The sequence below is a fragment of the Oncorhynchus keta genome, chromosome 1 (genome assembly GCF_023373465.1).
Source record: "Oncorhynchus keta strain PuntledgeMale-10-30-2019 chromosome 1, Oket_V2, whole genome shotgun sequence".
Classification (NCBI taxonomy): domain Eukaryota; kingdom Metazoa; phylum Chordata; class Actinopteri; order Salmoniformes; family Salmonidae; genus Oncorhynchus; species Oncorhynchus keta.
Window position 1 is genome coordinate 60294236 of NC_068421.1, and position 12516 is coordinate 60306751.

The window sequence follows — 12516 nt, forward strand, 5'->3', positions numbered from 1 at the left end:
TGAGAGAGTTTGTTCCACCATTGGGGGGCCAGAGCAGCGAACAGTTTTGACTGGGCTGAGCGGGAACTGTACTTCCTCAGTGGTAGGGAGGCGAGCAGGCCAGAGGTGGATGAACGCAGTGCCCTTGTTTGGGTGTAGGGCCTGATCAGAGCCTGGAGGTACTGAGGTGCTGTTCCCCTCACAGCTCCGTAGGCAAGCACCATGGTCTTGTAGCGGATGCAAGCTTCAACTGGAAGCCAGTGGAGAGAGCGGAGGAGCGGGGTGACGTGAGAGAACTTGGGAAGGTTGAACACCAGACGGGCTGCGGCGTTCTGGATGAGTTGTAGGGGTTTAATGGCACAGGCAGGGAGCCCAGCCAACAGTGAGTTGCAGTAATCCAGACGGGGGATGACAAGTGCCTGGATTAGGACCTGCGCCGCTTCCTGTGTGAGGCAGGGTCGTACTCTGCGGATGTTGTAGAGCATGAACCTACAGGAACGGGCCACCGCCTTGATGTTAGTTGAGAACGACAGGGTGTTGTCCAGGATCACGCCATGGTTCTTAGCGCTCTGGGAGGAGGACACAATGGAGTTGTCAACCGTGATGGCGAGATCATGGAACGGGCTGTCCTTCCCCGGGAGGAAGAGCAGCTCCGTCTTGCCGAGGTTCAGCTTGAGGTGGTGATCCGTCATCCACACTGATAGGCCTACAAAAATAATAATAATAATAATAACAATTTACAATAATAATAATAATGACTACACAATTTCTAATAAATACTCAAATAAATAAATGAAAGTTAGAAGATTACATAAAATCTGAATAATGATTTACACACAGTCTATTTGGCCACAACAACGTTCTTTTCATCTTTGTCCACTAAAATATTAAAACTTTTCCCAGAGGACATTTCCCTTGTTGGCTTCTTTTCACTATACTTTTTACTATACTGTTTCTGCTCTAACTTTCATCACTTAAATGAAAGTAGCCGAGGCCAAGGCTCATTTTACTCGCTCTCTCTCTTCTCAGCAGCAGGCACACGTGAGGTAGCAGCCAGAACCAGTTTCAGCTGGACACAAGCTATACGTTTTATTAAGTTGCAATTGGCTGTCACAGATAACAAGCTCACATAGTTCTCATCACATAAACACTAAAATAACAGAGGACAGGTCCAATCGGTTCCAATCGGTAAATCAATTTTAATTGCACATACCTGAGACTGTGGAAATTATATCCGACCAGGTCTGAGACAAAAGTCTGAATTCATGGCCCAGACCTGTTCGGGTCCCGGTTCGGATCTCAGTATTTTGTGTCTGTTGAAACCCGGAAAACTTCTAGTCCTGCCTATCTTTCATAAGGTAATGACAGTCATCCTGACTCTTAACAACAATGTCTTTAGACTGTGGCGTTGACACAGCTGTAGGCATGTGAGTAGCCTGTGTCACAGTCTTGTTTGGGTACGGCTAAGTCAGTGTCCTGAGAAAGTGACTGTGAGCCTCAACTGTAGGTCAGTGTTTCCCAATCCTGGTCCTTGAGTACCCCTAACAGTACACGTTTGTATTGTGACCCTGGACAAGCACACCTGATTCAACTTGTCAACTACTCATCAAATCAAATCAAATCAAATGGTATTCATCAGATGCGCCAAATACAACCTTACATTGAAATGCTTACTTTCAAGCCTTTGACCAACAATGTAGTTTAAAGAAAAATAAGTGTTAAGTAAAATATATATAATTTAAGTATATATATATATATATATATATTTATTTATTTTTAATTTTTAAATTATATCTATTTTACTTAACACTTACATATATATATATATATATAAATAATTAAAGAGCAGCAGAGCAGCAGTAAAATAATAGTAATAGAGGCTATATACAGGGAGTACTGGTACAGAGTCAATGTGCGAGGGCACAGGTTAGTTGAGGTCATAGAGGTAATATGTACATGTAGGTAGAATTAAAGTGACTATGCATAGATGATAAACAGAGAGTAACAGCAGCGTAAAAGGGGGGGGTGGCAATGCAAATAGTCTGGGTCGCCATTTGATCAGCAGTTCAGGAGTCTTATGGCTTGGGGGAAGAAGCTGTCAAAAATCCTTTTGGTCCTTGACTTGACGCTCCAGGACCGCTTGCCGTGCGGTAGCAGAGAGAACAGTATGACTATGGCAACTGGAGTCTTTGACAATTTTTAGGGCTTTCCTCTGACATTGCCTGGTATAGAGGTCCTGGATGGCAGGAAGCTTGGCCCCAGTGATGTACTGGGCCGTACGCACTACCCTCTGTAGTGCCTTGCGGTCGGAGGCCGAGCAATTGCCATACCAGGCAATGATGCAACCAATCAGGATGCTCTCGATGGTACAGAGGTAGAACTTTTTGAGATTCTGAGGACCCGTGCCAAATCCTTTTAGTCTCCTGAGGGGGAATAGGTTTTGTCGTGCCCTCTTCACGACTGTCTTGGTGTGTAGGGACCATGATAGTTTGTTGGTGATGTGGACACTAAGGAACTTGAAGCTCTCAACCTGCTCCATTACAGCCCCGTTGATGAGAATGTGGGTGTGGTGGATGTGTTGTTGCCTGCCATTACCACCTGGGGGCGGCCCATCAGGAATTCCAGGATCCAGTTGCAGAGGGAGGTGTTTAGTCCCAGGGTCCTTACCTTGGTGATAAGCTTTGTGGGCACCCTGGTGTTGAACACTGAGCTGTAGTCAATGAACAGCATTCTCACATAGGTGTTCCTTTTGTACAGGTGAAAGGGCAGTGTGGAGTGCAATAGAGATGGCATCATCTGTGGATCTGTTGGGGAGGTATGCAAATTGGAGTGGGTCTAGGGTTTCTGGGACTATGGTGTTGATGTGAGCCATGACCAGCCTTTCAAAGCACTTCGTGTCTACAGACGTGGGTGCTACGGGTCGGTAAACATTAAGGGCAGGTTACCTTAGTGTTCTTGGGCACAGGGACTATGACGGTCTGCTTGAAAAATGTTGGTATTACAGTCTTAGTTAGGGACAGGTTGTCAGTGAAGACACTTGCCCCTTGGTCAGCGCATGCTCAGAGTTCACATCCTGGTAATCTGTCTTGCGAATGTCGACCTGATTAAAGGTTTTACTCTCATCCGCTACGGGGAGCGTAATCACACTGTCATCCGTACATTTGATGCTCTCATCAGTGTTGCTTGCCTCAAAGTGAGCGTAGAAGTAATTTCTATCATCTGGTAGGCTCGTGTCACTGGGCAGCTCGCGGCTGTGCTTCCCTTTGTAGTCTGTAATAGTTTGCAAGCCCGGCCATATCCGACGAGCGTCGGCGCTGGTGTAGTACGATTCGATCATAGTCCTGTATTGACGCTTTGCCTGTTTGATAGTTTGTCTGAGGGCATAGCGGAATTTATTTTAAGCTTCCGGGTTAGAGTCCCACTCCTTGAAAGCGACAGCTTTAGCTTTTAGCTCAGTGCGGATGTTGCCTGTATTCCTTGGCTTCTGGTTGGGGTACATACAGTCACTGTGGGGACAACATCATCTGTGATGAATCCAGTGACTGATGTGGTGTCCCCCTCAATGCCATCAGAAGAATCCCTGGAGCATATTCCAGTCTGTGCTAGCAAAACAGTCCTGTAGCTTAACATCTGCTTCATCTGACCACTTCTTCATTGACCGAGTCACTGGTGCTTCCTGCTTTAGTTTTAGCTTGTAAGCAGGAATCAGGAGGATAGAATTATGGTCAAATTTGCCAAATGGAGGGCTAGGGAAAGCTTTGTATGTGTCTCTGTGTGTGGAGTAAAGATGGACTATAGTTTTTTCCCTTTGGTTGCACATTTAACATGCTGATAGAAATTAGGTAATATGGATTGAAGTTTCTCTGCATTAAAGTCCCCGGCCACTAGGAGTGCCGCCTCTGGATTAGTGTTTTCCTGTTTGCTTATGGCCGTATACAGCTCATTGAGTGCAGACTTAGTGCCAGCATTAGTTAGTGGTGGTAAATAGACACCTACGAAGAATATAGATGAAACTCTCTTGGTAAATAGTGTGGTCCACAGCTTATCACGAGATACTCTACCTCAGGAGAGCAAAACCTTGAGACTTCCACACTATTAGATTTTGTGCACCAGCTGTTTTTTTTTTACAAATATACTCAGACCGCCACCCCTTGTCTTACCAGAGGGGGCTGTTCTATCTTGCCGGTGCAACTTAAAAGCCTCAAGCTTTATGTTATTCATGTCGTTGTTCAGCCACGACTCAGTGAAACATAAGATAATACAGTTTTTAATGGCCCGTTGGTAGGATATACGTGATCATAGTTTGTCTGTTTTGTTATCCAATGATTGTACGTTGGCTAATAGGACTGATGGTAAAGGCAGATTACCCACTCTCCTTCGGATCCTTACAAGGCACCCTGACCTACGTCCAAATATCTCTATCTCTTTCTCCTGAGAATGACAGGGATGAGGGCCTTGTCGGGTGTCTGAAGTAAATCCTTTGCGTTCGACTCGTTAAAGAAAAAAGAATCTTCCAGTACAAGGTGAGTAATTGCTGTCCTGATATCTAGAAGCTCTTTTCAGTCATAAGAGACGGTGGCAGAAACATTATGTACATTTACATTTACATTTAAGTCATTTAGCAGACGCTCTTATCCAGAGCGACTTACAAATTGGTGCATTCACCTTATGACATCCAGTGGAACAGCCACTTTACAATAGTAAAGTACAAATTAAGTTACAAATAATGTGAAAGAAACACACACAATAGCACAATTGGTTAGGGGACCGTAAAACGGCAGCCATCTCCTCCGGCGCCATTATCATTATCAAGCCCATGATGAGTTTGTCCAGGGTTACAGCGAAAATGTGTACTGTTCGGGGTACTCGAGGACTGGAGTTCGGAAACACTGCCCTAGGTGATGACTGCTGGGTCAGGGTGTCACCCAGTAACATTTCTGGACCACTCTGGTGGTTCTGTCAGTGTGGCTTTACTCAACAGTAACTGATATGTGTGCCTTTTCCAGATGACGTCCTCTGCAGTCTGGATAGTGTACAGTAGGACACAGAACCAGTCTGAGCAATGACTGTAGCAGGAACCCACTTTGGTCCTCTGAGGTAGTTCCTAGCTAAGACAGTTTCTCCAAAATTAAAAGCAATGTCCTTTGCTCTCAGTTCACAACGTTTGACTTGGCTCTCCTGTTAACGTCGTACTGTCTCCTTTGCATTCCCACGGTTTGAATAGGTCAAAGCTTGTGTGTAGCTCTCTCTTCAGGAGAAGTGATGCAAGCGAAGCCTTGGTGGGTGAATGTGGCGTGTTCCTGTAGGATAGCAGGAAGCTGTGCAGACATTGGTGCGCTGTCCCTTGACCCTGAGATGCTTTTAAGGCATGTTTCATGGTCTGTACAAGCCTCTGTGCCAGCTTGTTGGTAGATAGATGACACGGTGCAGACCTGATGTGCTGTCTGCCATTCACCTGTAGAAACGTGGACAATTTTTGGGACACTATCTGTGGTCCGTTGTCGTTATCATATATGCATAGTCACTTTAAATATGCATTCATGTACATACTACCTCAATTGGGCCGACCAACCAGTGCTCCCGCACATTGGCTAACCAGGCCATCTGCATTGTGTCCCACCACCCACCAACACCTCTTTTATGCTACTGCTACTCTCTGTTCATCATATATGCATAGTCACTTTAAACATCTCTACATGTACATACTACCTCAATCAGCCTGACGAACCGGTGTCTGTATGTAGCCTCGCTACTTTAACAGCCTCGCTACTGTATATAGCCTGTCTTTTTACTGTTGTTTTATTTCTTTACCTACCTATTGTTCACCTAATACCTTTTTTGCACTATTGGTTAGAGCCTTTAAGTAAGTATTTCACTGTAAGGTCTACCTGTTGTATTCAGCGCACTTGACAAATAAACTTTGATTTGATTTGATTATCACGGTGCCATCCATTTTGTCACCAAAGCCCCTTATACTGCGACCTGTATGCTCTCGTTGGCTGGGCCTCGCTTCATATTCGTCGCCAAACCCACTGGCTCCAGGTCATATAGTGCACATTTTATTTTTATTTATTTTACCTTTATTTTACTAGGCAAGTCAGTTAAGAACAAATTCTTATTTTCAATGACGGCCTAGGAACAGTGGGTTAACTACCTGTTCAAGGGCAGAACGACAGATTTTGTACCTTGTCAGCTCGGGGATTTGAACTTGCAACCTTTCGGTTACTAGTCCAATGCTCTAACCACTAGGCTACCCTGCCGCGAAAGTATTCGGCCCCCTTGAACTTTGCGACCTTTTGCCACAATTCAGGCTTCAAACATAAAGATATAAAACTGTATTTTTTTGTGAAGAATCAACAACAAGTGGGACACAATCATGAAGTGGAACGACATTTATTGGATATTTCAAACTTTTTTAACAAATCAAAAACTGAAAAATTGGGCGTGCAAAATTATTTTACCCTTTACTTTCAGTGCAGCAAACTCTCTCCAGAAGTTCAGTGAGGATCTCTGAATGATCCAATGTTGACCTAAATGACTAATGATGATAAATACCATCCACCTGTGTGTAATCAAGTCTCCGTATAAATGCACCTACGCTGTGATAGTCTCAGAGGTCCGTTAAAAGCGAAGAGAGCTTTCATGAAGAACAAGGAACACACCAGGCAGGTCCGAGATACTGTTGTGAAGAAGTTTAAAGCCGGATTTGGATACAAAAAGATTTCCCAAGCTTTAAACATCCCAAGGAGCACTGTGCAAGCGATAATATTGAAATGGAAGGAGTATCAGACCACTGCAAATCTACCAAGACCTGGCCGTCCCTCTAAACTTTCAGCTCACTCTGGATGAACTGCAGAGATCTACAGCTGAGGTGGGAGACTCTGTCCATAGGACAACAATCAGTCGTATATTGCACAAATCTGGCCTTTATGGAAGAGTGGCAAGAAGAAAGCCATTTCTTAAAGATATCCATAAAAAGTGTTGTTTAAAGTTTGCCACAAGCCACCTGGGAGACACACCAAACATGTGGAAGAAGGTGCTCTGGTCAGATGAAACCAAAATTGAACTTTTTGGCAACAATGCAAAACGTTATGTTTGGCGTAAAAGCAACACAGCCCATCACCCTGAACACACCATCCCCACTGTCAAACATGGTGGTGGCAGCATCATGGTTTGGGCCTGCTTTTATTCAGCAGGGACAGGGAAGTTGGTTAAAATTGATGGGAAGATGGATGGAGCCAAATACAGGACCATTCTGGAAGAAAACCTGATGGAGTCTGCAAAAGACCTGAGACTGGGATGGAGATTTGTCTTCCAACAAGACAATGATCCAAAACATAAAGCAAAATCTACAATGGAATGGTTCAAAAATAAACATATCCAGGTGTTAGAATGGCCAAGTCAAAGTCCAGACCTGAATCCAATCGAGAATCTGTGGAAAGAACTGAAAACTGCTGTTCACAAATGCTCTCCATCCAACCTCACTGAGCTCGAGCTGTTTTGCAAGGAGGAATGGGAAAAAATTTCAGTCTCTCGATGTGCAAAACTGATAGAGACATACCCCAAGCGACTTACAGCTGTAATCGCAGCAAAAGGTGGCGCTACAAAGTATTAACTTAAGGGGGCTGAATAATTTTGCACGCCCAATTTTTCAGTTTTTGATTTGTTAAAGAAGTTTGAGAAATACAATAAATGTCGTTCCACTTCATGATTGTGTCCCACTTGTTGGTGATTCTTCACAAACAAATACAGTTTTATATCTTTATGTTTGAAGCCTGAAATGTGGCAAAAGGTCGCAAAGTTCAAGGGGGCCGAATACTTTCGCAAGGCACTGTAAGTATTTTCTAGGTAAAGCCCCGCCTTATCTCAGCTCACTGGTCACCATAGCAACACCCACCCGTAGCACGTACTCCAGCAGGTATATTTCACTGGTCACCCCCAAAGCCAATTCCTCATTTGGCAGTCTTTCCTTCCAGTTCTCTGCTGCCAATGACTGGAACGAATTGCAAAAATCACTGAAGCTGGAGACTTATATCTCCCTCACTAACTTTAAGCATCACCTGTCAGAGCAGCTTACCGATCACTGCACCTCAACCGGCCTACGTGGTTAAATAAAGGTGAAATAAAAATGTTTTTTTTTTAAATTGACACGGAGTGAAAAGAAGGAGTCCTGTATAGAATAAAATTAATACAAAACATGCAGGCATCCTGTTTGCAACAAGGCACTAAAGTAATATTACAAAAAATGTGGTAAAGCAAAATCCTGAATACAAAGTGTTATGTTTAGGAAAAATCCAATACAACATATTACTGAGTACCACTCTCTGTACTTTCAAGTATAATGATAGCTGCAACATCTTATGGGTATGCTAAAACACAAAGCCAAAATCTACACTGGAGTTGCTTACCAATAATACAGTGAATGTTCCTGAGTGGCCGAGTTACTGTTTTGACTTACATCTGCTTGAAAATCGATTCAAAGATCTGAAAATGGTTTTCTATTAATGGCCAACAACCAATTTGAAAGATCTTGAAGAATTTTGAAAAGAATAACGGGCAAATGTTGCACAATCCACGCCTGGAAAGCTATTAGAGACTTACCCAGAAAGACTCTGTAACTGCTACCAAAGAAGTTTCTACAAAGTATTAACTCAGGGGTGTGAATATGTAAATAACATATTTATTTATTTCATTTTTCTAAAAACATGTTTTCACTTTGTCATAATGGGTAATTGTGTGTAGATGGGTGAGAATACATTTTCATCCATTTTGAATTCAGGCTGTAAGACAACAAAATGTGGAATAAGTCAAGGGATATGAATACTTTCTGAAGAAACTGTATTTGTAGAATATTCTAACTCTGGAAAGGGTATGTGTCAACATGCTGACATATCTAAGCCTTTATACTTAGGCATGAACGAATCCACATCTTTTCACATAGCCGTGGGAATTAGGGGTGCTGATGGTGCTGCAGCACCCCTGAAAAAAATATTAATAATATAGGCCAGCACCCAACCCTAACCCGTTAACAGGCTATAGAAAATGCCAAATAATTTTTTGACAGGGGGTGCAGGGTCTTTTTTTGTCTGATTTAGAGACGTTTCTGCTTATAATTTCAAACATTTTGGTTGGCTGTTCGTCACTCAACTTGTCTATAGTTACATACATGCAGCTTCTCCTCGTCATTAGCCTGTACAGTGCATTTGGAAAGTATTCCACATTTTGTTACGTTACAGCTTTATTCTAAAATGTATTAAATTATTTTTCCCTCATCAATCCCATTAATGACAAAGTGAAAACAGGTTTTTAGAAAGGTTTGCTAATTTATAACAAATAAAATACAGAAATACATGATTTACATAAGTATTCAGAGCAATCAGGGGAGAAGGGCCTTGGTCAGGGAGGTGACCAAGAACCTGATGTCTCTCTGACAGAGCTCCAGATTTCCTCTGTGGAGATGGGAGAACCTTCCAGAAGGACAACAATCTCAGAAGCACTCCACCAATCAGGCCTATATGGTAGAGTGGCTGGTCGGAAGCCACTCCTCGGGTAAAAGGCACATGACAGCCCATTTCTTTGGTCTGATGAAAACAAGGCCTGAATGCCAAGCTTCACTTCTGGAGGAAACCTTGCCCCATGTTTTTTTGATTGTAGTACCTAATTTATGATAAATGTATTACGGTTTTATAACAGAATCTCTTACAGTAACTCTGATAATGTGCACTATACGGAGCATCCTCCGTCCAAACCCATTTAAGTAGGGATAATGCTGTTTAAATGCCTTTTGGTGCTGCTGAAGCACCCTCTGAACACCATGTCCTACTAAATCAGTGTTTAATCTCCCATAATTACAGAGATTTGCTGTGGTTTAATAAAATTAATCGGCCTTGATTAGACCCCCTACCTCTGCTTCTCCTGTGTCTATTGCCCCTCACTGTGAGGGATACATTTACAGACATTTAAATAGTGGTACCTTCACAACTCTGATCCATTCGGATCTAGTTTTCACAAGATACATTTGAGGAAGGAAATAACACTGCATGAATTATTTTTTTCCTTCATTTTCTTCTTCTTCTATCAGATCAATGTGGTATAAAACATTTGATTGTCCTTAACCTATACAGGCTTTGGCATCACATTGAGTTGAGGTACCAAACAATCAGGGTAAATTGGGACTATCCCATTTAATTGTCCTAACTTGATCTTGTGACCAAAGAGACTGCAGTCATTAATTTACTTAGCCCAAAGTACATTTGAAGAGAGGCACCTTACTTGATGCACAGCAGTGTCATAGACCAGCACTGGGAAACTGAGCAACAAAAACATATGTGAAGAATCTGAGGATTGTATTGTGGTGGAAATAGGTCATCTACATTTAAAGTGTTAGCAACTGCCTTAAAAGTCCAAGAAGGCCCATGGAGGACAGAAGCAGCTGCAACACTGGCCGGGAGCGCTTGGGACTACGCTTCACCATAGACTACCTGCTGTACAACAAGGACAGTAAGAGCATGAGAGAGGAAGCAAAGAGTCCCCCAGCAGAACAGACCTCTCATAGTCCAGTGGAGGAGCGGAGTCCTGACATCCTCTCAGAGAGGGACAGTATCGAACTTGGGAGCCCTGAGAAGGGGCCCGAAGGAGAAGAGGGGTCAGAGGAGGAGGATGAAGAGGAGGAGGTCAAAGTGAAAGAAGATCAAGAGGCGACCACTACAGACAGTCCACGGGACAAGCCCACCCAGTCCTACATCGCCCTTATCTCTATGGCCATACTTGCTTCAGAGGAGAAGAAGCTGTTGTTGTGTGACATCTATCACTGGATCATGGATAGCTACCCCTACTTCAAGAGCAAGGTATGTCCAAGTGATTCAATTCAGGGTTCATTCCAAGTGGAATATTTGTCTGAACTAGGGTTGGGATCAGTTTAATTTAAATTCAGGAGATACATTCCAATTCGGAATTGAAAAGAGTGCCATTTATTTTCAAAGCAGATTGTTTTTGATTCTTGAAATTCTATTTCAATTCACTTCAAACACGGACTGAATTGAATTGGAATTTACATTGCCAGCTCCCTGTATTGGCAATAGTCTGTAATTCTAATCAATTTAACTGCATAACATTAGATACTCGTGAGAAAAACCTTTGCAAAGCTGTTTGATCAAGAAATGACTAGTGTGTGGAAAGTTTCCAAAAACCTAAAGTACTATTCATTACGCACATCCTCCACTGTAGTCAAAAGACAGCATCTTAAAATGAAGAGCGTGAAAAAAGCATATCTGGCGTTTTCTCTTTTCACTATATTCCCATTGTGAAGTGTTGAAAAAGGGTGATCTGGCACGGTAATGGGTAGAATTAGTGCATGCATGAACCTGGCTCAGCTGATTATGTTGTTGCATGGAAGGTCTAACTGAGTATCCTAAAGGCTGCAGGTAATTCTGTTGGTAGGGTCAACGGGTTAAGAACTAAAACTAGCTCTTTAACAGGTGTAACAACAGGTTTACCTCATGGGATTAGGGGAATTAAACAAGGTGAACGTGGTGGTTTCGTCTGTCAGTCAACTCAAACAACCATAACCAAACGTCACTATGGCCCTTTTACATGGCCTGGCACCAATGAAATAAATGCAAGGGGAAATTGTTGATATTCTCTGTACAATGTATATGGGGGATTCAGCCATGAGGGAATGCCATTTTTGGTTTCTAATAATTGAGCACAAGGATGATGTTGGATCATTTCTGTTCCAGGGCCACATACAACACTTAGTTCATGAATCACCTTTATTCTTCATGTCTCATATGTGAACATTATTGTTGTCCTACAGGATAAGAACTGGAGGAACAGCGTCAGACACAACCTGTCTCTGAACGAATGCTTTGTGAAGGCTGGTCGGAGTGACAATGGTAAAGGCCATTTCTGGGCCATCCACCCCGCTAACTTCCAAGACTTCTCCAATGGGGACTACCATCGCCGCCGAGCTCGCCGCAGGATCCGCAGGGTGACAGGACAGCTCCCGTATGCCCTGCACGCACCCTATTACCCCCTCAACAGGCCCAGGGGGGTGCCATGCTGGTGCTGCCCCCCAGCCCACCCTCTCTCCATGGCCCACCCTCTGTCCTGCCTCTCAGCCAGGATGTATTGGAGCTGGGCTAGCCAGTATGCCAGACGACACCCATCCCTCCACGCTCCGGTTCAATAGCACCACATAGAATTGGATGCATGTTTGATGTTGAACTACTCTTTGTATGACAGGTGGCTGAGAGAGATGTATTGAGTATGATTGTGAAATCTGTGGCTAACTGGCATAAATAAGAGTACCAAAGCACCAAAGTACTATATTGCACTATTTATTGTTTGAAATGTGATACACCAGATTTGTACTGTAATGTTATTTATATTGTATTTGATGAGTACTGTATATAAAGAAATATAATTGTAAATATATTGATGAACATATTGCATTATTTTATATATCTTCAACAATTTCAAGTAAATAAATAAAAAAAACTAACCAACAATGTGTCAATGATTTCTGTCAAACATGAG

General features: G+C 42.9%; 1 protein-coding gene across 1 annotated transcript; it reads left to right on the forward strand.

Moving 5' to 3' along the window:
• Positions 1 to 10394: 10394 nt before the first annotated feature.
• Positions 10395 to 12229, forward strand: LOC118360103 (forkhead box protein D1). The gene is made up of 2 exons (XM_035739616.2): positions 10395 to 10826; positions 11795 to 12229. Exons 1-2 carry the CDS (start codon positions 10395 to 10397, stop codon positions 12167 to 12169), a joined length of 807 nt encoding a protein of 268 aa, XP_035595509.1. The 3' UTR covers positions 12170 to 12229.
• The last annotated feature ends 287 nt before the right edge of the window (positions 12230 to 12516 follow it).

Coding starts and splice junctions, on each gene's coding strand:
- LOC118360103 (XM_035739616.2), top strand. CDS start 10,395: ATGGAGGACAGAAGCAGCTGCAACACTGGCCGGGAGCGCTTGGGACTA. Junction 10,827..11,794: donor ACCCCTACTTCAAGAGCAAG/GTATGTCCAAGT, acceptor GTTGTCCTACAG/GATAAGAACTGGAGGAACAG.